General features: G+C 41.6%; 1 protein-coding gene and 1 long non-coding RNA gene across 2 annotated transcripts in view; one reads left to right on the forward strand and one right to left on the reverse strand.

Moving 5' to 3' along the window:
* LOC307095628 overlaps positions 1–9,534 on the forward strand; it is a 32,202-nt gene extending 22,668 nt beyond the window's left edge. Inside the window, exon 5 of the long non-coding RNA XR_013813207.1 lies at positions 9,410–9,534. This is a non-coding gene — a long non-coding RNA (uncharacterized lncRNA). The remainder of the gene's footprint in view (positions 1–9,409) is intronic.
* RP2 (RP2 activator of ARL3 GTPase) overlaps positions 1–22,208 on the reverse strand; it is a 35,868-nt gene extending 13,660 nt beyond the window's left edge. The window contains exons 1-3 of the mRNA XM_079764969.1: positions 21,934–22,208; positions 9,306–9,971; positions 3,455–3,569 (exon numbers count right to left, since the gene is read on the reverse strand). Coding sequence (XP_079621095.1) covers positions 3,455–3,569; positions 9,306–9,971; positions 21,934–22,035 — 883 coding nt within the window. The 5' untranslated portion in view covers positions 22,036–22,208. The remainder of the gene's footprint in view (positions 1–3,454; positions 3,570–9,305; positions 9,972–21,933) is intronic.
* Between the last annotated feature and the right edge of the window lie 4,352 nt (positions 22,209–26,560).

The following is a 26,560-nucleotide window of genomic DNA, read 5'->3' on the forward strand; positions in this document are numbered from 1 at the left end:
GCATCAGCCTGCGGACTGAAGGGTCCCAGGTTCGATTCCAGTCAAGGGCACATGCACAGGTTGCAAGCTCGATCCCCAGTGGGGGGCATGCAGGAGGCAGCTGATCAATGATTCTCATCATTGATGTTTCTGTCTCTCCCTTCCTCTCTGAAATCAATAAAGAAATATATATTTTTTAAAAAAGGGATAAAGATCCTATATAATAAAAGCCTAATATGCTAAGTATCCAGTCTTCTGTTCAACCAATCAAAGCGTAATATGCTAATGATATGCTAAGGCTGCTCAAATGCTTGCTATGACATGCACTGACCACCATGGGGAGAGAGCCGACCGGTCGACCAGTTGCTATGACATGCACTGACCACCAGGGGGCAGACGCTCCAACCAGTAGGTTAGCTTGCTGCTGGGGTCTGGCCAATTGGGACTGAACAAGACAGGCTGGACTCACCCTGGAGCCCTCCTGTAGTCCCTCCCTGGCTGGCCAACCTCTTGCATCTCTCCCCGGCCCCGATCATGCACCAGTGGGTCCCTCGGCCTGGCCTGTGCCCTCTCGCAATCCAGGACCCCTCAGGGGATGTCAGAGAGCTGGTTTTGGCCCGATCCCTCAGGCCAGGCTGAGGGATCCCACTGGTGCATGAATTCATGCACCAGGTCTCTAGTATATGATGAAACACTAACAACCAAACAAAAGCTGGAGTAGCTATATATCAGGCAAAGTAGATTTCAGAACAAGGAAGATTATCAGAGACAAAAAGGGACATTACATAATCATAAAGGACTCTCCAAGAAGACATAACAATCCTAAATGTATATGCATGTAACAACAAACTTTCACAGCAAAACCTGATAGGATCTGAAAAGAGAAATGGACAAATCCACAATGATAGTTGGAGAGTTTGACACTCCTCTCTAATTCATAGAACAAATAAGCAGAAAATCAGTAAGGATATACACTGAGTGGCCAGGTTATTATGATCTCTGAACACATAATAATCTGGCCACTCAGTGTATATCCTATATAATAAAAGGTTAATATGAAAATTGTCTGTTCGACCAGCAGGCAGGCTGGCCAACCGCCCATGTCCCCTCCCCCTGGCCAGGCTGGCCGGACCCCACCCATGCACAAATTCATGCACCAGGCCTCTAATATATCTATCTATCTATCTATCTATCTATCTATCTATCTATCTATCTATCTCTCTATCTATCTATCTATCTATCTATCTATCTATCTATACACATACATACATATATACTGAGTGGCCAGATTATTATGCATTCAGATATCATAATAATCTGGCCACTCAGTGTAGATGACCTGAATAGCACTATCAACCAAATTGATCTAGTGGGTCTCTATAGAACATTTTACCAAACAGAAGCAGATTATATATTCTTCCCACCATGTATATAGAATATTTGCTAAGATACACTATAATCTGTACCACAAAACAAACCTTAAGTAAAGAAAACAGAAATCATACAATGTGTATTTTCAGACCATAATAACCTTAATCTACAAATCTATTACAGAAAGACATCTGGACAATCTCCAAATGTTTAGAAATTAAACAATACACTTCTAAATAATCCATGGATTAAGTGAAAAGTCTCAAGGGAAACTAAAAAATATTCTGAACTACATTGGGGGGAAGGGGGTCAATATACTTTTTCTATAAAGGATCAGGTAGGAAATCAACAAAACAATCCCATATAATAAAACCCTAATATGCAAATCGACTTAACAGTGGAACGACCGGTTGCTATGATGTGAACTGACCACGAGGGGGCAGACGCTCAATGCAGGAGCTGCCCCCTGGTGGTCAGTGCGCTCCCATAGGGGGAGCACTGCTCAGCCAGAAGCTGGGCTCACAGCTGGCAAGCGCAACAGTGGTGGTGGGAGCCTCTCTTGCCTCCGTGGCAGTCGGGCATCCCTCAAGGGATCCCGGACTGTGAGAGAGCGCAGGCCGGGCTGAGGGATGCCCCCCCACCCCGGTGCATGAATTTCGTGCACCAGGCCTCTCGTATATACAGTAATGAGTGTGGCTGTGCTCCAAATAAAACTTCATTTATGAAACATACAGGAGGCCATATTTTGCCAAACCCTGAATTAAATGAAAATACATCCTATCAAAATTTACAGGATGCTTAAAGCAGTGCTTAAAGGAAAATGTTTAACAGGAAATACGTATACAATTGATCCTCATTATTTGTGAATTCTTTATTTGTCAATCTGCTTACCTGGAAAAATTGATTTGTAACCCCAAAATCAATACTTATAGTTTTTTCATGGTCATTTGTGGACACACACAGAGTGGCAAAAAAAAGTTGCCTGACATGCATGGTCCCAGGTGAAAATGAACAAAGTGATGCTCTGCCTTCTTGTTTCAGCATCATTCTGTAAACAAGTGTCCTTTTCAGAGTCTATTTAGTGCCACATTTTCCGCATTTTGTTCTTTTTGTTGTGATTTTGCTATTTTAAATGGCCCACAAATAACAGTGCTGAAGTGCTGTATAATGTTCCTAAGCTTAGAAAGACTGTGTATGTCTTACAGAGAAAATAGCTGTTGGGGAAGCTTCATTCAGGCCTGAGTTATAGTGCTGTTGGCTCTAAGTTCAATGCTAATGAATCAATAATACATACTAAAAAAGGTGTCTTTAAACAGACACACATACAATAAGGTTATATATTGATTTGTTTTATCATATACTACACGTGCATGTGCACACACACTTGAATTTTGTTTTGCTGAGCCATTTGAAAATAGCAGATATCACAACACATTAGCATGCATCGCCTACATAACCACAATACCATTATACTTAAGGGCCTTAAGCAAACAATGTTCCCATCTCAAAGAAAAAGTACTCTGTCCACCAGAATCAGCACACCTTCAATACATACAGGCAGACAGCAACCCTTCAGAAGGGCACACTAACTCTAGGTCCTCTGTTTGCAGACATATTTTCAATATCTGAAATGTATTGGTAGCATTTGCCCGCTGGGGAAAACAATCCTATTTTTTTGCATGGGAAGTTAATCAATCATATCAACTACATAAAATACTATACCATTTTATTTATATTTCTTCCTTTTCATGTATGGTCAAAGCACATTGAAGGCAGAAAGAATCCTTATCAAGTGCTTTGTAATTCTGGACAGAATAATAATACAACAATAATAAAATAATAAAAAATAATAAAACACATAATAAATGTGATTTTCCAGAACTAAGGCAACAGAATAGGAAAAAAGTTAATGTCTGATTTCTAATTATCATATAGGTTTTTTCTGAATGATGTGAAATTTTGACATTTCTGAATAGTAGTAGGAAAAAACACAAAACAAGTGAGAAAGAGAAGGCAATGTAAGAGAAAAGCTAAAGGCCAGAGTAAACCAAATCAGCATCTCAAGAGGATAAGCACAAAAGTGTACCAATCAGCCAGAAGGTACCTTTGTTCAGAAGTTGAAGGAATTCAGGTGCTCTTTCCCGAAAAACCCTCTGAGCATCCTCAGCTTTCATGGATACTTCCTTTGTCTGAATCAGGAGAAAACCTAAATGAACCATCTGTGGAAAACAGAATTTCACTTAGATTTTAAAATGACCTTCTGAGATTAAAACAATATTTCCTAGTACAGTTCTGTATAAAACATGACCCAGTATGCTGAGTTTTGTTTTAGTTATAACTCTAATTTGGGGTGTTTGCTATAACAGGTTTTCACACATACAATATTCCTTCTTCCAGATGGGTGTATTAAGAACTGATACATAATGCCTACTGCTAAGATTAAGGATCAAACAAACGTGAATGATCCCTCAAAATTTTAAATATAATTAAAAATCTTTTGACTGAAATGAATAGATGGAAACCTTAGTTTTGTGATGATGAAAGGAGAATGGTTAAGTAAATTATGGTGTACTGACATGATAAAATACCATAGTTCATTAAACATAACAAATAATAAAATGGGGAAAAGCATACATAACAATGTTAATTTTTAAAAACATGATACAAATTTATAGAGTATAGCACAATAATGATAGATTATATTAATGGAGTACTTACTCTGTACCAGGCATTTTATTCACTTTAGGTACTATTATTATCCTCATTTTACAGATAAGAAAACTAAGGCACAGAGTGGTTAAGAAACCTGCCCAAGATCACACAACTATTAAGTAACAGAGTTATGATTAAAACACAATTAATTGAGCCCAGCTGGTGTGGCTCAGTGGTTGAGCATTGGCCCATAAACTAGGAGGTCAAGGTTCAATTCCTGGTCAAGGCACATGCCCAGATTGCAGGCTCAATCCCCAGTAGTGGGCATGCAGAAGGCAGCCGATCAATGATTTTCTCTCATCATTGATGTTTCTATCTCTCTCCCCCTCTCCCTTCTTCTCTTTGAAATCAATAAAAACATATATTTTTTAAAAATCCAATCACTCAAATACTATGTAGCTGTATAAAAGCAGAATTTCTTACTCTTTGCAACAGTATGGATGGACCTGGAGTTTATTATGCTAAGTGAAATAAGCCATCAGAGAAAGACAAATATCACATGATATTACTTACGTATTTGTGAAATCTAATGAACAAAATAAATTGACCAACAAAATAAGTCCTGAGGCATGGAGGCATGGAACAGACTGACATATCTAGGGGAGCGTGAAGAGGTTAAGCAAAGAACTTATATACTTGTATGCAAAGTCCATGGACACAAATAATATTGTGGTGAAGGCCTGGAGGGGGGTTATATGGGCTGGGTGGAGGGAGGTAAAGCAGGGGAAAATGTGGGACATCTATAATATTGTCCACAATAAAAACACATATATATTTAAAAACCAATTAATCTGATTACAGATTAAAAAATTTATTCTTAAAAAGACTATTCAAAGTACAGTAATTATGATTTTTAAACTTATTTCTACTCTTTATTTCTATAGTTTTCCACAATGAGTACATATTAATTTTTAAAATAATTATTAGCTTTTAAAATGCAAAGTCACTCAACCACTTCAGTTTTTAGCAAAGTGTACTGGGTTTTTAATATGAAAGTAACATATATGCTCAATAAAGAACATTTGAAAAAAAAATAGAAACATCAACCAAGATGCACAAAGATGTCACTGCCATATTGGCATAGTTCCTTTTACCCTCCCAGTTTACTTTCCCCCATGACAGAAATAATACATGTTCACTGCAAGATCCATAGAACTACAAAAAAGAAAATACCCTTTGCCTAATTCACTTCCTAACAACCATAACTGTTAATGTTTTAGTATCTATAACTTTTGAGACTTACCTACTTAAAATAGATCAGATACTTATGTAATCTACAACTTTTTCACATACTTAACTATGAACATTTTCCAGCTATTCTATAAAATCAGTTTTAATGACTACTAGTATTTCATCCTATGACTCAAATTGGACTCAAACTCCAATTATTTTTCCCAGCCCTCAATGCTAACTCAGAAAAAAAAAAATTTAAAAAGTAGCAGAAAATTATACGGACATCACCGCCAGGTGATGACTGCAATGTTACTTAAAATATTAGAAACAATCCTACATCTGTTTCTAATTTTCTAGACTGCTCGTTACCTCTCATTTTATAGTCAGACACATAAACTGACAAAAGTAAGATGACTAATTCAAAATACCGTTACCTAAAAACAGATAATGAACTCTGAAACATGATTTCACTGTAAATATTTGAAGAGACATTTTCATGAAAATTATTCTACTTTTAGAGACTTGAAAATAGTGGTAACTACACAACTTGAATTATGCAACACTTCTAAACAATTCAAATTAGATTTATTCTAATTTATCCTGTGCATATCTGTGATCTAAGTAACAGCCAGAAAAAAATCTGATTTTTAGGTGACAAAACCAAGGCCCAGTACTTCTCTTGACTCCCTATGCAAGGTGCTTTTTGCCTGACCCAGCTTTTCTGGACCCTCTCAAGTTTTATACTTCCTATCTAAAAAAACCCCCCCAAAAACCATTATGTCATGTTTAATTTGTAGAAACAAATGAAACAAAATTATGTGATACTCTTAGGATTTAACAAAACCAGAGTTAGAAATCACAGTTCCAGTCTAAGACAGTTCTAAGATATTTGTGTTATAACAAAAAAAGACTCGTTTTATTTTTTCCATCTCAGAATTAACTAGCTTCTACACATATTTTCCTAAGAACTTGAGCTTAATTTAAAAAAAAATGCAATCTCTCTCTTAAGTCACTGGTTTTCGGCACGTTTTGATACCCTCTTCACATGTACTTGGCATTTCCTTCTTTTTGTTCTTTTTATTCCTTAATTTTGTGGTTTCAGAATTACGTAGGACAACTAGCCAAAAAAGTCCCAGGGTTTTTCCTTCTAGGATGGATGACAGTATCTGTCTTGACTCCATGTACTTTTGGTCACATTCCTGCTCCACCAGGCATTTAGCAACTTTTCTTTACAACTGAGATGGCATAGTAGCATCAGGCTTAAGGGTTAAGATGCGGCCTCCAATGCCACATTACCTGGACTTCAGTAATGGCTCTGCATTTACTACATGAGTGACTTTTTTTGCAAGTTACGTATCCTCTCTCTGGCTCATTTCCCTTATCTGTAAAAAGAGGAACCGTGACACCTATTTCACAGGTTATTATGAATTAAGTGAATTAACCCACTTACAACAGTGCCCAATATATAGTAAACACTATACATATAAAAGTTAGCTATTATCATTATTATCAGATGTGTTTGTTTTCAATTATTTTGTATTCCAGAAGGATATCTAAAGAACCTCACCGGTCATATTGCTTTCGAGGGACACAACACTGTCATTTTATTTTATTTTTAAAAAAATATATATTTTATTAATTTTTTACAGAGAGAAAGGGAGAGGGATAGAGAGTTAAAAACATCGATGAGAGAGAAACATTCATCAGCTGCCCCCTACACACCCCCTACTGGGGATGTGCCCGCAACCAAGGCACATGCCCTTGACCGGAATCGAACCTGGGACCCTTGAGTCCACAGGCCGACGCTCTATCCACTGAGCCAAACCGGTCAGGGCAACACTGTCATTTTACACATCAGACACAAAGGTTAAGAACACCTGATGGCTCATGAAGACAGTGTTTGTTTTGAGGGCTTTCTAAAAAATCTATTTTTATGGATTTTAGAGAGAGGGAGGGGAGGGATGGAGAGCGAAAAACAGATTGACTGCCTCCTGCATGCTCCCCACTGGGGATCGAGCCCACAACCCAGGCATGTGCCCTGACTGGGAATCGAACTGTGACCTCCTGGTTCATGGGCTGACAATCACTGAGCCACACTGGCCAGGCTTGAAGGCTTTTTTATTTAAACTTACTATATATATAAAAGCCTAAGAGACCATTAAGACCGAACGACTGGAACAACTGGTTGCTATGACGCGCACTGACCACCAGGGGACAGACACTCAGCACAGGAGCTGCCCCCTGGTGGTCAGTGCATTCCCACAGCAGGAGCGCCACTCAGCTGACTGACCCGTCCTGGTGGCCCACCAGCCCACCAGCCCGGTGGCAGCCACTCACTCCCTCAGTAGTCCTGCAGGTCCAATCTCTGGAGAATGGGCCAGGCACTGATGGGCCAGCGCCGCAGGCCCGATCTCGACAGTGCCACTGGCCTCCTGGAACTTGGCCTTGGGCACCTCAGCCGCTTCCCCTCCCAAGACACTCCACAAGGAAGAAATAATATAAAAGTGGCCACCAGGTGGCTCCTGACAATTGGTGCGAATGTCAGCGGGACATGTCCCATCCAGATCCCAGGCTGGTAAGGGCGTCCCACCACCCGCCCGGAGGGCCAATCGCATCCTGGCCCCCCCTACCCATTTCGGGACCCCACCCATACATGAATTCATGCACCAGGCCTCTAGTACTATATATTCTTTATGTCCACTCATCATTACCTACCAAAAAGGAATTTAACCTGAATAATTACACCTTTTGAAAACTATCTGTAGATTTAAAAAATTGCTATATATTATAATGAAAAGATTTTCCTCTCAGATGTTGGATTAACATGTTATTTGATAACTCAAAGGCTAGAAACATTTTTTCTATATCTTACCAGATTCATAGTATGTTTTCATCAAATTGGTGTAATAAAAAAATGAAATATCAAAGTCTTAAAATTATACCCTGGCTTCTGTTGTTTTGAAAACTAGACCTCAGATATACTTTGTAGATTTCAGATATGAATTTTCTCCATTGTACACTGTATATCTACAAAAGGTAGTAATTTTTAGTGTTTTTCGCCCTAAAATTGTTCCTCTTAACATAACTGTTACAACTCCTTAAAAGTCTAATCAAAAGAGATTTGCTGAGATTTCCATTCACTTCTCCATTCCTGGAAGTTTGACTTTTTAAATTCCAACAGACTCCTCCTGAAGAATGTCTGATGAATGGATAATCAGATATACTGCTGCTGCCTCCCTACGGGGGCACCTATCAACACGGAGACTGCTGCTTCTGGAGCCCCTAGCCTCTACAGCCCGTTATATTTCAAGTGGAAGCTGCTACCCAAAGAACCTTTCTCTATTCACAAACTCACCAAAAGCCCCTGTTCATGAGCCCATGACCTCTGCTATCCCAGCTCCCACCTCATTCTTCTGCACCCATCTCTCCTTCATGGCAATAGGGCAAAGGACAAAAAGGAAAGTAATGTCAAGGTTACTCTCATGGTCACAACAGGCTCCAGAAGTTATATTTCTCAATGTCTTTCCCACTTCCTGACCAATTAAAACTCCAAGTATATTTCCCCACTAAATAATTATAAAAGGTCAAGCTTTACTATGCAATACTACACTTCGTGAACTTCCGTGGAAATCATTTATTATAAAGAATGGGAGTTCTTTGAGGGCAGAGAATTTTATCAATGTATCTCCAACCCCAGCATATACTATATTTTAACAGCTCTAAGTTGTCATCAATTGTAAGATGCATTTCAGATAACAAAAATGTACAAAAACAAATGGGCACCCTATAATCAATGAAATACATTCAATTGAATGAGTAACAGAGTAACTCGTACGTAATAAGTGCTCAATAAATGCTTACTGAATGGAATTATATTTTTAAAAATTTTCTTTGGGAAAGTATTTTGAGGCCTAAACATTCAGCTTACAGATAAATCTGTAGGGGACAAAAGACTATAACTTAAGGATGATCTGTATTTCTAATAGCCAAGTTGAAAAGAATGAACGTTCTCTGGAAAGTGGTGTGTTGCTACCCAGGTGTACGTTCATCTCTCTTCTCTCTCTCCTTACCTCATCAATTAGTTTCATGGCATTTGCGATAGTATAATCACCAGCAAATAATACCACTAGGCATGACTCATCACTGTTCTTCTGTCTCTGGCCCTGGGTCACAGGAACGATGCTTCTATTGGCTTCTGTGGAAATGCGGACAGCTTGGAGCTCATTGGCAGTAGGCAGAGGAACGTAGTTGTGAATAACAGCATTTTCTGGAAGAAGGCTCCAGTTGAGTTCTCCAGACACAGGTGTAAAGTCATGGATATTACTCCAGTTGTTATTGAAGATACTGAGCCCTGCATCTTTGAACTGGAAAGCTAATTCAGGGTAGTACCATTGAAAGCAGCCAAACTTGATATTTGTGGAAGACTCAATAATGGGCTGAGTGGCACAGCACAAAAAGACTTCCAGCTTTCTACAGTCCCGCACACGAAACTGTTGGCAGGCTAGTGCGCACTTGCAATCTCTGCAATTGCGGAAAAACACACTGCCTTTCACAGGTCCCAGAAAAATGATGCAGTTAGTACAGTCGTCAATAGTAATGGTAGCAGAGTGATCGAAAATATAGATGTTACAGCTCTCACAGTCTTGAATGAGAAACTGTTGTCCTGCCACCTTCCCAGGTAAGCGACCCACTGTTTCATTCTTCAGTCCACTGAACATGTAGTCTTTTGGATCAACCTGTGGGGACAAAACACAGACCTTGAGTATTATTAACATTATTCAATAAATATTAATTGTCTATTGCGTGCCAGGAACAATTCTTAGCGCTGAAATAATACTTCCTACTCTCACTGACTGTAGCATGGTTAGAAAAATGAATAGAACAATTTTTTTCAAAAGGCATGAGGGGAAAATAGGAGGAAACTGTTATAGATAAAGGAAGACTCGAGGACATATCAACCAATGTGTGGACAGTATTTGGATCCTGTTTCAACATACCAACTGTAAAAACACTTTTTTGAAACAATTGAAGAAATTCTCACACATACACACAGAATACTGGATGATATTAAGGAATATTTCAGCTCTGACCTTTTTCTTTAATATGTTTTTTTTAAAAAAAATTGATTTCAGAGAGAGGAAGGGAAAGGGAGAGAGGGATAGAAACATCAATGATGAGAGAGAATCACTGATCAGCTGCCTCCTGCAGGCCCCCTACTGGGGATCCAGCCCAAAACCCGGGCATGTGCCCGGTCCATGGGTTGACTTCAAACACTGAGCCACACCGGCCCAGCCTGACCCTTTTTCGTTTTCTGATGCTTTACTTTTAAAACTTCTGCTTCTTCAAAAATTTCTGAAATTGGAAGTACATCCAGATTGAAATATATTTCTCTATCCTTCCATAAGTTGATGAATGGGTCTTAGTTTCCAAACCCTGATTGATTTCTGCAATATACTCCAGAAAATGGAAGAACCTGAAGGTACAAGTTTGAATCAACCATTTATTGAGCTACTAGAGGCCCGGCGTGTGAAATTCGTGCATGGGTACGTTGCCTAGGCCTGGCCTGCGATCAGGGCCATCTTCCCCAGCTGCCCGCAGCCGGCCCCGCCCCCACTGCCACCCACCCCCAGTTCCCTGTTCACTATCAGGTGATCGGTGCCTGACAGCTGGGGGAAGGTACCAAGAGGTCGGCTGTGCCCGCCCGCCCGCCCGCCGGCCCCACCCCACCACGGGTGGCCATCAGGCGATCAGAGCCTGCCGGCCGGGGAAAGGATCCAAGAGGTGGTCAGTGCACCTCATAGTGACTGGTCCAGTGGTCGTTCTGCCATTAGGGTCAATTTACATATTACCTTTTTATTATATAGGATTCCTACAATGTAATTTTTCAAATGCCACCATTTCTATCGTTAGATACTCTAATCTAAAGCTCACATAATTTTATAAACAGTATGCCTGGAATCAGTCAGATTACTTCTTAAAAGTTTAACTGGCCTATCAAAATATAGGCACTAAAAGGCCATTTTTCCAAATTACTTTTGAATCTACTTGCACTGTCTTACCTCTCTGTGGGTATATAAATTTTATGCAAAACTACTCATGCACCAAAAACGAGCTCCCATAGATACAGTACTAAAAATCCAATAATTTAATCACTGTAATCATTAGCCAACTATCTTAAAGTTATTTACTCAATATTGCACAATAAATATGGTACTTGTCCAGTTTTACATAATGTATTAGAAGGAACACTGGTCTGTAGCATGAGGATGTATTAATTTTTGACACCAGACACTTGATCTACTGGCATCTTGATCTTGGACTTCCCAACCTCTAGAACTTTGAAAAAATTTTCTGTTGTTTAAGCCACCCAATCTATGGTATTTTGTTTTAGAATCCCAAGCCGACTAAGTGTGGCTGCCATAGCAAAATAACACAGACTAGGTAACTCAGATAACAAAAATTTATTTATCACATTTTTGGGGGCTGGGAAGTCCAAGATCAAGGTACCATCAGGGTTGGTTTCTGGTAAGGACTTCTTCCTGGCTTGAAGATGACTGCCTTCCTCCTATATCCTCACATGGCCTTTCCTTGGTGGGTACAGGGCAAGTTTCTTCTTATAAGGACACTAATCCTATCAGATCAGGACCCCACCCTTAGGACCTCATCTAACCTTAATTACTTCCTCATCTCCAAATGCAGTCACACTGGGAGTTAGGGTTTCTACATATGGATTTGGAGGGTGGGGGCAGAAACATTCAGACCATAAAACATTCAGTCCAATGCTGAGGAGTTTAATGTAATTTACTATTCTTCTAAGAATTTTCTTTGGACATCTCAGTTCTTGTTCATGGAGAGAAATTAATCCTATAGCTAAAGAATTCTATAGTATAAAATTATCTGGACTCTCAATATGGTCTATAAAGAAGAAATTTAGGACTTACATTGCTGTACTTTTTGAACAATTATTCAAAGTTCTTTAAAATAAAAGTAATAAACAACCTTAAGCTTAGTAGCATAATAATGTTGCAAAAGTTACTAGTTCTCAAATAAAGTGCCTAAAATCACAAACATGGAAAGGCCATGTTTTAAACTACTTTTTTTCACAAGAGCCACTTATGAAGTAGGTTAGTTTAGGCTGTATTTCTTACTATGATCTGTAAAAGGTGATGGATATACTTTCAAAATCAGAGAAGTGTTTCAGGAGTTGGAATTCACCTGATACAGCTACTCAACTAAGTTAAACATTATTTCCCTAACAGAAGACAAAAGTGAACATTTTAATCTTTTACTGAGTAGTGATATAAAATTTTCATTGAAATTCATCTCACAGTCCAACTTCCATAATGATGATCTGAGAGAAAATAATGGAATTTGTTAACTTCAATGGAAATCCAGTCAGGATAGAAGTTCAAAATAAGACCCAGGAGTATAAGAAACACTATATAGGTTCCAGCCACCATTCTGAGTGCTTTATAATTATTCACTCAATCCTCATAAAAATCCCTATGAGGGTTGTGTACTATAATTATCTCTGTTTTATAGGTGAGAAAATTGAGGCCCTCAGAGGCTAAATAACTTGCCCAAGGTCACGGGGTAAATGCTTGAGCTCAGTCTCAGACCTAGGCAGCCTGGCTCCTAAGTACACAACCATATTCAAACAGAAACCAATATTTACTAGGTATATAAATCAATGGCACAGAATAGAGAGTTCAAAAATAGACACATATTTATTGACAAAGGTGCAAAGGCAATTCAACAGAGAAAGAATAGTCTTTTTAACAATTGGTGCTGGAACAACTGGACATCTATATGTGAAAAATAAAAAGTATCTCCCATACCTTGCACCATATATAACAATTAACTCATAATGGATCATAGGACCTACATATAAAATCAAAAACTGTAAAATTTCTAGCAGAAAACAGAGGCGAAAATTATTTTGTAATCTTAGGTAAAGATTTCCTAGATGTGAAACCAAAAACACAATCCAGAAATGAAAAAATTTATAATTGGACTTTTATCAAATTGAAAACTTATGCTCTTCAAAAGACACTGTTAAGAGAAGACAAATCACTAACTGGGAGAATTTTTGCAAATTTTTATATGACAAGGGACTTGTATCTAGGATATATTTAAAAAAATCTCAAAACTCAACAAAAAGAGAACAAATAACTCAGTAAAAATGGTAAAGATTTTAATAAACACTTCACCAAAGGAAATATATGGATGGCAAACAAGTACATGGAAAAATGTTCAAAATCACTAGTCATTGGGAAATGCAAATTAAATCACAAAGGCAAATTAAACTAGATTCCTATTAGAATGGCTAAAAGTTTTTTAAAAACAGAACATACCAACTGCAAATGAGGAAGAGCAACTGGATCTCTCATACATTGCTGATGGGAATGCAAAATGGCACAGCCACTTCGGAAACTAGTTTGGCAGTTTCTAATAAAAGTTTAATATACAATTTCCATATGACTCAGCAATCAATCCCACTTCTAGGTATTCACCCAAGTGAAATGAAAACTTATGTTCACTCAAAAATCTGTATGCAAAGGTTTATGGTAGATTTATAGGTACTGTATTTTCCGGCGTATAAGACGACTTTTTAACCCAGGAAAATCTTCTATACACCCAGTCGTCTTATACGCCAGAAAATACGGTACTAAAATTGGAAACAACCCAAATGTCCTTCAATTGGTGAATGGATAAATAAACATGGTACCATCCACACAGTGAAATACTACTCAGCTATAAAAAGGAACTCCTGATACATGCATGAATCTTAAACTATCATGCTAAGTGAAAGAAGCCAGACTCAAAAGGGTATCTATAATAATAAAAGCATAATAGGCTAATTAGACTGGACGTCCTTCCAGATGACCTTCTGGACAAAGCTGTGGCAGCAAGGGCCGAGGCAGAGGCCCCTGGCCGGCACAGTGGACAGGGGCCGAGGCAGAGGGGACCTCTGCAGTGGCCGAGCCCCTTGCACGAATTTTGTGCATCGGGCCTCTAGTATATTATAGGATTCCATTTATATGATACTAGAGGCCCAGTGCATGAGACTCTTGCATGGGGGAAGGGGGTTCCCCTCAGCCCAGCCTGCACCCTCTCCAATCTGGGACCCCTCAGGGGATGTCTGACTGCTGGTTTAGACCTGATCCCTCACAATCCTGGACCACTGGCTCCTAATCGCTCACCTGCCTGCCTTCCTGGTCGCCCCTAACTGCCTGCCCCCTGCTGGCCTGATCGCCCCTCACTGCCTCTGTGTGCTGACCTACCTGATCACCCCTAACTGCTCCCCCAGCTGACCTGGTTGCCCTCCAACTGCCCCGTCCCTGCTGGCCTGATCACCCCTCACTGCCTCTGCATGCTGGCCTGATCACCCCTAACTGCCCCCTGCTGCTGGCCAGGTTGCCCCCAACTGCTCCCTCTCTGCTGGCCTGGTCACTCCTAACTGCCCCCTCCACGCTGGCCTGGTCACCCCTTACTGCCCCCCCTGCCGGCCTAGTTACCCCAACTGCCCCCCCGGCTGGCTTAGTTGACCCAACTGCCCCCCCTGCTGGCTTAGTTGCCCCTTACTGCCCCCCACCCGCCTAGTCACCCCATGCAGCCGGATGTTCAGTCGCTTGGTTGTCCCTCACTAACCCCCCTCCTGGCTTGGTCGTAGGCAGCCATCTTGTGAGGACATGACAGTCAATTTGCATATTACCTCTTTATTATATAGGATTCTCTAAAAGACAAAAGCAAACTGATCAGAGCCTGGAGGCAGGGTTGACTACAAAGGAGCATGAGGATATTTAGAGGGATGGTGGAACTGTTCTATATCTCGATTGTGGTGTTACTGACTATTCATTTGTCAAAACTCAAAGAACTGTACACTTAAAAGGATAAATTTAAGGTATGTAAATTATGATTTAATTAAAATAAACAAATTACTTAAAATTTAAACACTAAGTTTCAGGGTCACATAGCTATGTAACTGAAAAGTTATTTCCCACAAATGTAAATGGTAGTGCCACGTAATTACAGAAATAATAAATACCAGTACCTTGACCTTTATACACTGATGATGAGAGAAGATGAAGTATTATATTTATACTAGAGGCCCGATGCATGAAGATTCATGCAAGAATGGTCCTTTCTTACCCTTGCTGCCGGCACGGCCTTCGCTCTGGCCGGAGCCACCTTTTCGCTCCAGCCGGGAGCCGCCTATGCGCCTTCCCATGCTGCCCAGAGGCCCGGAGCAGCTGGGGGTGGTGCGGACTGGGGGTGGTGCGGAACGCCTGTGTCATCACCTTGGTGATGATGCAAGCGTCCCGCCCAGCCCCCAGCCACTCGGCGTCTGCCATCTTTGTTGGGTTCATTTGCATACTCAGTCCTGATTGGCTGGTGGGTGTCATGAAGGTATGGTCAATTAGCATGTTACTCTTTTGTTGGTGTAGATTAGCTCACATGTTAAAACAGAATTATAAAATTTTAGAATTGGAAAGGATTCTCCACTATCAACTAATCTAAATTTAATTTTATATCTTATCACATTCCCTTTGTTCACCCATATTTGCCTGAATGCTTCTAGCAATGCTTACCTCCCCTCATGAGATGCTCAAAGAATTAGAGAACTGAAAGGAATCTTAGGAAAATGGGGGCTAGAAAAGCTAAATTACTTTATCAGTAAGGTGAAGTGTCGTGCAGAATACAAGTTCCACACACTTTCTACTCCCTGTGCTTTTCCCCTTTATCAAAATTTTATATGAGTGAAGAAATTATAATGCTGCTGGTGGACATGTAAAATCATACAGACACTTTGAAAAAGTTTGGCTTAGCCGGAGTGGCTCAGTTGATTGAGCGTTGTCCTGTGCACCGAAGAGCCATGGGTTTGATTTCCAGTCAAGGGAACCTACCTGAGCTTCAGATTCCATCCCCAACCCAGGTTGGGGCATGTTGGGGAGGCAACCTATTGATGTGTCTCTCTCACATTGATGTTTCTCTCTTCTTCTCTCTCCCTCCCTCCCTTCCACTCTTTCTGAAAATCAATGGAAAAAACATCCTTGGATGAGGATTAACAACAACAACAACAAAATAATAAAATAAAAAGTTAGAAACAACCTGAATGTCTATCAACTGGTCAATGGATAAATGCATAAAATATGCATTCTATAGAATGCTATTCAGCAATAAAAAGGAATAAAGTACTGATACATGCTACAATATGATGATCTCAAAAACATGCTAATTGAAGGAAGCCAGTATCAAAATACCACATATTGTATTATTCCATTTATAAATGTTCAAAGCAGGCAAAGCTCCAGACATAAAAAGTAAAAGTGTGGTTTACAGAGGCTGGAGAGAAGGGGAGTGGGTATGGGTTTCTTTTGTGAGGGATAAAAATGTTCTAAAATTAGATCATAGTGATGCTAACCTAACCCTGTGAACTTATTAAAATAATGAATTTTAATACACTTTAAATGAGTGAAATGTATGGTATATGAGTTACATATCTCTCAATAAAGCTATTTTAAAATGAATAAACAAAGAACTATTTATTTCCTTAAAAAAAAACACACAACTTTATGTAAAGGATTTAAAGTAGTTAACAAATTCTCTGACACTCCTCCCATCCAGAGGTCTTCTCCCCTTGGATGTGGGTGGACATTTATGGTAGAAATAGCTTCACTTAAGAGGCCAGGTAGAAAAAGCCATGCAGCTTCTACCAGTTTCTCTGTAGGACACTTGCCCCTGAAGCCCAGCCATCATGCTGTGCGGAAGCCTGGGGTACCTGATGCGGCCCCTGGCCCTCCGCCCCAGCTGAGCTCCCAGCTGAAAGCCAGCATCAACTTGCTAGCCAGCTCTGTGATTAAGCCATATTGAAAGCAGATCTTCCAGCCCCTAGTCAAGCTGCCCCAGCTGATGCCACATAGAGCAGAGCGCCAACCCTAATAAGCCCTACACAAATTGCAGAGTTGTGAAAAAATAAGTACTTGCCATTATTCTAAGCCATTAAGTTTCGAGTGGTTTGGTACACAGCAATGGATAACCAGAATACCTTATGTCCTTAAAAGGCTAAAAACAGCATCTAGCCCCCCACGCAATGCAGTCACTTCTTTCTGATCTGAATGTTTCACTACCATTGAGGTCAGTTCCTCAAAAAGCCACACTTCCACTGATGAAGAACTCAGGGAATTATGAACTGCCTCATGTTAAGACCAATTCTGTCCTTCCCCACCTCTGGTCTATTTCTATCCTCAGGGGTAACCATTACTGTCTAATCCCTCTTCCTAAGAACAGGCCTTTATTAAATAGTAGAGAAATCTTTAGCACTGTCCCATGTGATAGCCAAGGAACAGGAAATGCACAAATTGGCTGCTTTATCCAAAGTTCCATAACAGACACTGAATAAAAAAATGCAGTTAATTGAATCTCTGGTATAAGGCTTTTGTTTAGTATTATCCTATCCTATGTAATAAAAGGCCAATATGCAAATCGACTGAACGGCGGAACAACCGGTCACTACGATGCGCACTGACCACCGGGGGGGCAGAAGCTCAATGCAGAAGCTGCCTCCTGGTGGTCAGTGCGCTCTCACAGGGGGAGTGCAGCTCAGCCAAAAGCCCTGAGCCGGGGAGCAAGCCAGGATGAGGGACACCCCCCTCCCACAGTGCACTAATTTCATGCACCAGGCCTCTAGTTCCTATAGAATATGAGACAGATGTATTGGATACAAGATGTGCTGTCCATACTCAAAATCACAATTTTCATACTTATGCCATCATTTCTATCATCTAGGACCGTGGTCGGCAAACTGCGGCTCGCAAGCCACATGCAGCTCTTTGGCCCCTTGAGTGTGGCTCTTCCACAAAATACCACAGCCTGGGCGAGTCTATTTTGAAGAAGTGGCATTAGAAGAAGTTTAAGTTTAAAAAATTTGGCTCTCAAAAGAAATTTCAATCGTTGTCCTGTTGATGTTTGGCTCTGTTGACTAATGAGTTTGCCGACCACTGATCTAGGAGGAGTATTGATATGACTAACTGGAAAATGAAGACTACTTTTCTGTACCACTCCACTCCTCTTCCTTCTGGTTGTACTAAAAGATTTCAACTCAAAAAAGCTAGTCAGCTCTTCAAGGGCAGGGGTAATTCTTCTAATTTTGATTCTTCCTTGGTATTTGAGTACATATACATATTGAATAATTTGCATCGCTATGGGAGGCAGCATACAGATAACAAGGATAAAAGCATTTCTTTCCAAAAGATTTAAACACATCTTACAATCCAAAAATATTTCTCACTATGTCAGTGTAGTAACTGTACAGTTTTTTTCCCCGAAGTCAGCAGCAATAGAAAATGAACTTCTTACACTCTTGATTACAGTATCAGTCACCATGACAACATTTAGTCCACAAACATTCTTTCTAATTGAGACCATTTCTCCTAGCTCCAGTCCCCTAAGACTGGCCCAATTACACAACTCAAAACCCGAAACCCAGAGGGTGCCTCCCAATAAAGATACTCTGATTACACAACGTAAGGAAAATTTTAAACATGCTTTTTCCAAGTTGTGAGGAAACTTTTCATGCACCACATTTTGTTTTTACACCTAAAGTCTTGCCAGCTGAATAGTAACTGTCTGATATAATTTTAAAACTGCATATGCTATACTCCACGATCACATTATACAAACAATTCTGTTAATATTCATGCAACATCTCATTTATGTTCTCTGGGCTGTATTTGCATTCTATTGCTTTTAAGGTACAGTTAAAATCTTCTGAGAGCAAGAAAAACAATGTTAACCTCAGTAAAAGCATCATTAGACCAATACAGAACATTTGCACACTAGCCCAAATCGGCCTTATGAGTGGTAAGAAACTAGAAAAAATCTTTAAATCATATAAAATGTAGCAGGCTATTATAAATGATGAAAAATGGTGGTGTCTCCATTATTTTGAAATGTAAGCTAGTAATTCTCTTTCTCTAATAGTCCAAAAGATTTTAAAACTGGGCTGGGTTTCAGAATCTAAGGCACATTTTAAAAAAATTGTGATTAGTTGAGTTGATCAAGATTTTAACTTTTACTATAAACATACCCAGAAGCATGAGCTTCTTTTCCATACGGAGTAACATCTCTTACAGCTCTACAACCAAAGTTGTGGTCCAAAGAATGTCCAAAGAATGTCCCTGTAAACTCAAAACAACGTCTACCACTGGAAGTTTACTATATGCTCATTTGGCGGGGGGGGGGGGTGGGGGGTGGGGGGGGAAGCTTAGGTGTTGCCATCCCCTCTTCTATTTTCAATGAGTTTACTTAGTCAAAGAGCAAAAGAATAAAAACCCCACAGAACACACCCATTTATCTGAAAGGAGCAAGATTAACTAAAAAGCGAGATTCCAAGTAACCCGAACATCATGTTAATGAAGTTTAATTGTAAAACAATTTATTACGAAGTAATGACTCAAAGGGCAACCAAGATGATTCTAAATAAAAAACAAAAGCACTTTAGTTTAGTTTTGGCCTATGATTTCGAAACAAACAGCTAAAATAAAAACAAATACACAGCCTTCTCTATGGTAGACGGCTGAAGCTTAAACAGCATTGTTAGACATACTAAAACTGAGGAAATGAGTCTTTAAAAATGCCACCAATAATTTTGAAGCATAGGTACAATCTTCTTATACGACAGGAAGCACATTACTTTCCATTCCTATATTATAAAATGCTGCTATAATTAAGGATAAGAGAGAATAAATACACCATGAAACCCAGGAACAATCTGAAAGACAGGAGCAGAAATATGGGGCTGAGCAGCCTGCAAAAAGCATCCACTTTCTTAAATCTGGCACTTGGAGAACCGGGTTCCCATGAACAAATTCTTCTGGGGATTGGAAATCACACAGGCAGGTCTACGAAATCAAAACAAAGAGAGAGTCTTGAAAGCAGCAAGAGAAAAACAGTTAGTTACCTACAAGGAAGCACCCATACGACTGTCAGCTGATTTCTCAAGAGAAACTATGCAGGCCAGATGGGAATGGCAAGAAATATTCAAAGTGATGAACAGCAAGAACCTACAACCAAGACTACTCTACCCAGCCAATCTGACATTCAGAATTGAAGGTCAGATAAAGAGCTTCACAGATAAGAAAAAGCTAAAGGAGTTCATCACCACCAAACCAGGATTACATGAAATGCTGAAGGGTATTCTTTAAGAAGAGGAAGAAGAAGAGAAAGGTAAAGGTAAAAATTATGAACAACAAAAAGACATCAAATACATACCTACCAACAAGTGAATCTAAAAATCAAGTGAATAAAAAATCTGAACAACAGAATGGACTGATGAATATAACAATCAGGGACATAGAAAGGGAGGGGATGGACAATTCTCAGGGGGAAGGGGTTTGAGGGGTGTGGGAAGAGATTGGACAAAAATCTTCCACATATGGATGAGGACAGTGGGGGGGGGGGGGGTTAAGGGCATGGGGTGGGGTGGGGTGGGGAATCAGGTGGAGGGGAGCTATGGGGGGGGACAAGAAATTGACTATCAAGCATTCGCGGATCAAGATATGTTACAAGGAGAAGTGAACTTGATAACACCCATTTAAAAAAAAAGCTCTCATTTTGTTTGGAAGGAAAAAAATGGATACATCTATTAAAGCATTTTACTAAACACAAATGGAGAACTATGTAGAAAGAGGAAGCATTATGAAATTTATGACTACGTGTGTTTTGTGCAAGAGTGGACATTTGCAAAGTTTTTAAAAAATGTCTGGCTATTAGAATAAAAAGGGGAACGTTTTCATTCATTTGCAGCAACAGTTCATTCTGCCTGGTTCGTGCTAGTTATATAGTCTTGACACACAGTCCCCAAGCCCGTGGTCGGCAAACTGCGGCTCGCGAGCCACATGCGGCTCTTTGGCCCCTTGAGTGTGGCTCTTCCACAAAATACCACGGCCTGGGCGAGTCTATTTGGAAGAAGTGGCGTTAGAAGAAGTTGAAGTTTAAAAAATGTGGCTCTCCAAAGAAATGTCAATCGTTGTGCTGTTGATATGTGGCTCTGTTGACTAATGAGTTTGCCGACCACTAGGGCCAAGACGGATGGATTTTCAGTCCTCCTTTGGGGTAACCGAAGGGGGCGGGGGCCGGCCGCGGAACAGCCCGCCGGTGTGAGAAAATTCCGCGGTGAAACAGACCAAGAGGCGCCGGAGCGCTGTGCGGGCGGGCGGACAAAAGAGAACGCGGCCCCAGAAAGATCACAAGCCGCGAAGCAGATGAGAATCAGTCCCGCGTGTAACTCGAGGACCGGACCGAACCCCACTCGCTCGGCGCTGCCCGAGAAATGAGCGGATTTGAGCATCGGGGCGCGGCCGGCTCCCCCTCCTCCTCGGGAGTCCAGCCCGGGACCCTGAGGGTGTGGAGCGGAGGGCGAGCCTCCGGGGAGGTCACTGGGCATCTTCCCGGTCAGCGGCTCAGCCCCCCAGCGCCGCACGGTCCCTCCGCAGCGCCCTCCCCGGCGCTTATTTCTTGGATCCCCCCAAAAAGTCATTCACCCCGATTTCAAATAACCTCAGGGAGGGCGGGGGGAGGGGGAGGGAGAGAGAGGCAGCCAGCTGTTCGATCGCTCCCCTCAGCCCTCCCGGGACACCGGGGACCCTGGCGGGGCGGCTGGGGGCGGGGAGGGGGGGTCCGGCGAGCAGGGGTTACCTTCTCGCGCTGGTCCCAGCTGTACTGCTTCGGCGGCTCCTCCTCGCCCTTGGGCTGCGACTCTTTCTCCGAATTCCGCCTCTTGGAGAAGAAGCAGCCCATGGTCCCGGCTGGGGCACTCCCGGCCGCTGCTGCGGGCCGGCCCGCTCGCTCAGGCGCCTCCCGGAGCTCGGCGTGAAGCCCGCGCGCCCGGGCCCCGCAGCTCTCCGGTCCCCGCCTCACGGAACGGCCCGGCAGCCCGCAGCCCAGGCAGCCCGCGAGGCCTAACACCCCTACTCCCCTTCCCTCTCAGTCTCCCCGACGACCCGCCACGGGCTATGTCCGCTCCGCGCCCCGCGAGCCAATCAGAGCCCGGCGAGCAGCCCTGCGCCGCCTATGGCGGGCGGGCCGATGCCGGCAGACAGCCAATCAGCGCCGGACGCCTGCGCCAGCCCCCGGGGGCGGGCCCGGCCCAGCCGCGGGGGCGCACGCACCGCTGGCCCCGCCCCGCCTAGGAGTCCGCGGGGCTCCCTAGCTGCTGGGAGGGAGTCCAGGCTCCTGAGCCCAGTCTTGTTGCCCTCAGTTCTCAGTTCCCAAGTTCGAAGTGCGGGAGGGATCCCTAGTCTAACGTTGAACTTCAGTTTTTGTGAGGGAACAGGAATTGCTGCTGACACAGGAAGGGGCCCTGAAATTCGTATTGCTCACTCCTCTGCTCCCCTTACCCCCCATCGTCGGCCCACACTTGGTCTGGCTAGTGTCACCTCCCTCAGGAAGCTTTCCCCAACGACCGCCCCACTCTCTTTGCTTTCTCTTCTGTGCTTTCTTAATACTTCTACGTGTCACGCTAAAATTGCACAAGTACTTAAAGAAAGAATTATTTGTGTATCAGACTTGTGAATTTCTTGAGAAAGAAACTGTCTAAAGGGCATGTACCTTTGAATTCCCCAGGCCTTGCTCAATTCCGTACTAGGTGTTCAATAAAATGTTTGTTAAATGAATGTATGAATGAATGCTTGCATGCTAGTGAAGGAAGCATCTATAACCTTTGCCATATTCCAAAGAAAGTGACTGAAGTGGGGGGGGGGGGGGCAGTAGAGTTCTGCTAAAGGGGTTCTCCTCATGGAGTTTATAGCCTACTTGAGGACATAAGCATTGTCATATAAACAATCAGATCCCTTCTGAAAAATTGGTATAGGGGTTGTTTGAACATACTAAATACATATATATGCACTAAATATTAACATTATTTGTACTTGGGCCAAATTTATGATAATACACATATATTGCTTAAGTAATAGAAAAGGTGAGTTGTTGGTTTAATTCTCTGAGGACTGTATTTTCACGTCTTGGTAGGACATTAAATGCAGGTCAGTTCAGGTTCAAATTTGGTGATCATTTTACTTGCCCACATTTATTCACCTCTAATGTCTATCTTAAATGAGTCTCTGACTTAACTTGAGCATGAAGAATGTTCCCCTTTTCACTTCCTGTCCCTTATTGCGGAATCAGGAAAAAAAGTGCATGTGCTCAAGTATTAGAAATTACTGCAAATTTAAGTTCCAGATCTTAGGCAATAAGATCTTTACCCAATGCATACTAATTCTCCTTCAGAATGAGATGAAAGTCTATATGAGGATGTTTTGGTTAAGGTCCTTAGATATTTTATATCCATAGGATGTTAAAATTGTGATCACCATCTAGTACAGTGGAGGAAAGAGAGGTTCCAGCAGTGATCTCTTCAGGGACCCTTAAACAAAAGTGAACATAAAATCCTCTTTCTGTTAAATGTCATCTCACCATCACCCCTACCTGACCCCCCACCCAAAAAAAAAAAAAGAAAAAGGAAAATTAAGTTTCAATAAATACAGGGTGTCCCAAAAATGTATACACACTAGGAATAATTATAAAAGGCAGTGTTTATTAAAATACATTTCATTTTTTAAATGTAATAGAATCTACAGACATTGTGCAAATACATTTTTCTGGGCCACCTTGTATTAAAACTGGGAACTAGAAAGTCAATGAACAGAGCTAGTGCTAGAGCTCTCTCATGCTCTTTCTTTCTCTCTTTCTTACTCTTTCCTTCTTTTTTCCTCCTCTCTCCCTAATGGATTCTCACCACCACTATCTTTCCGCAAACTAGCTCTTTTTAAAAATTTCTTTATTGATTAAGGTATTACATATGTGTCCTTATCCCCCCATTACCCTCCCAACCCCCTCATCCCCTGAGGGGTCCTGGACTGCGAGAGGGTGCAGGCTGGGCTGAGGGAACCCACCCCCAGTGCACGAATGTTGCGCATCAGGCCTCTAGTTAGGTTATAACACTACTAGTGACCTGGTGCACGAAATTCGTACACATTAAAAGGGGATTAATTAGAGGAAATAATTTAATATTGCTATTTGCCCTTTCTTTATAATGTAAGTGTCAGAGATGAAAGAAAATTAGTAAAATGTATATGAAAACCTTCCTCCTATCAGAGTCTGGGGCACACCATGGGACCCAGAGTCAATTCTCCGCCCACCCACATGCACCTCAAAATCACGTGAGACCCAGCCGAAACCGGTTTGGCTCAGTGGATAGAGCATCGGCCTGCGGACTGAAAGGTCCCAGGTTCGATTCCAGTCAAGGGCATCTACCTTGGTTGTGGGCACATCCCCAGTGGGGGGTGTGCAGGAGGCAGCTGATCGACGTTTCTCTCTCATCGATGTTTCTAACTCTCTCTCCCTCTCCCTTCCTCTCTGTAAAAAATCAATAAAATATATATTTTTAAAAATGGTGTGAGACCCAGACCTGGCCGGGCCCCCCATTGGGCTAGATCCAGACCTGGCCAGTCCCGCCCTTCCCTGCTTGGCAGGGGGCATAGCCTCAGGTCCCCTGGCCCAGCGCCAGGATGGCGGGGCATGGCCTGAGGCCCCCAGCCCAGACTGGGGCAGGGGGCATGCCTTGAGGTCCTTCATCAAGCCCCACTAGGTGGGGGACACGGCCTGAGATCCCCTGTCAAGCCCTGCCAGGTGGGGGGCATGGCCTGAGGTCCCCTGTCAAGCCCCACGGGGGAAGGGGAGGGCGTAGCCTCAGGTCCCTGGTGATTGCTCGTTAAGGCTCCTTATGAGAACTTGGCCTCAGCTGTGGGTGCAGCCATCTTTGTGATGGAGTGATGGTCAATTAGCATATTCCCTCTTTATTAGATAGGCTATTTTTCCACGGCTTTTAGCATAGGGTATTTTATTCATTGTTGTTGGTAAAATGCTTAATGTAAGCCAAGTAAAACTATTTGCAAGTTACTACAGAAGAGGAATACTGGGGGAAACAGACTTCTAACTCAGATGGAGTCAAGAAAGGCTTCTCGGAAGTGAATGGTTTTAGCAGCATAAATTAAAAAATAATTCCAGTAACTTTTTTACAGCAAAGCAGTTCCAATGGAAACTATTTTAAAAAATACTTTCTGGACTCAAATAATCTTTTCCTAGTGGAATTTCCATCTTCCAAATATTCATTTCAATACCTTTCAGGAAAGGGACAAACTGTGATAAAACGAAAACCACAGAGCTAATCAGAATGTGTTTGTTTATAAAATTTGTTTTTATCCTTGGGAGTTTATTAATAAAAGAGAGCTACTTCCCTTTCACCCAAGTTAAATGAGAGATTGTATTTCCTAGTTTCTTCTACGAATGCAGACCAAAAATAAGCTCTCAATCTGACATTGAGAAGATTCCCAACCCACATAATTGTTACTTGTCAACATTTGCATGGTATACAATTCCAAAATAGTGAAAAAGAAGATTTGAGTAAGATAACTGATCCACAAGATAAAAGTTTTAGTAAAAGGATATTTAATGGCATTTCCTAAATCATACACAAGAAAATGGTTAATATCATAGAGATGGCAAACACCTAAGTAGGCCTGATGGTCCTTGGGACTTTTAAGAGTAAGATTTCTTCCCTAGTCTCCCCTTTCTTCATTCCCCCCATTCTTGACAAAGGTAAACAAAAGTCAGGGCTCATTCTAGACCAGTGGTTCCCAACCTTTTTTTGGCCATGCCCCACCTAAGCATCTCTAAAATCCTTATGCCCCTCCCCCTCGTGACATATAATTCTTATTATTCAAAAAGTGAACTCCTATTCACATGGAGGAAGCCTAAAAGGCCATTGACTTGGTTTAAACAAGCTTCCAAAGAACATGGCATCTATGAAAGAGAAAAATACACTGAGTGGCCCGATTATTATGATCTCTGGATGTATAATAATCTGGCCACTCAGTATATATATATTAGAGGCCGGGTGCATGAATTTGTGCATGGGTGGGGTCCAGTCAGCCTGGCCAGGGGGAGGGGACATGGGCAGTTGGCCGGCCTGCCTGCTAGTCGAACTCCTGGTCAAGGGGACAATTTGCATATTAGCCTTTTATTATATAGGATATACACTGAGTTGCCAGATTATTATGTGTTCAGAGATCATAATAATCTGGCCACTCAGTGTAAAAGGACGAAAGGACAGTTGAAGTACTGAGGAAGAAATCACTAAGAAATTGTTTAAAAAAATAAGAATACGAAGTGATATAAAAAAATAGCAAAGTTTCAAAACAATAATAAAGAACTAAAATGCATAAATATGTCACAATAAATATTTATATACTGTATATGAGGCCCC

Source organism: Cnephaeus nilssonii (assembly GCF_951640355.1).
Source record: "Cnephaeus nilssonii genome assembly, chromosome: X".
In the NCBI taxonomy this organism is placed as follows: domain Eukaryota; kingdom Metazoa; phylum Chordata; class Mammalia; order Chiroptera; family Vespertilionidae; genus Cnephaeus; species Cnephaeus nilssonii.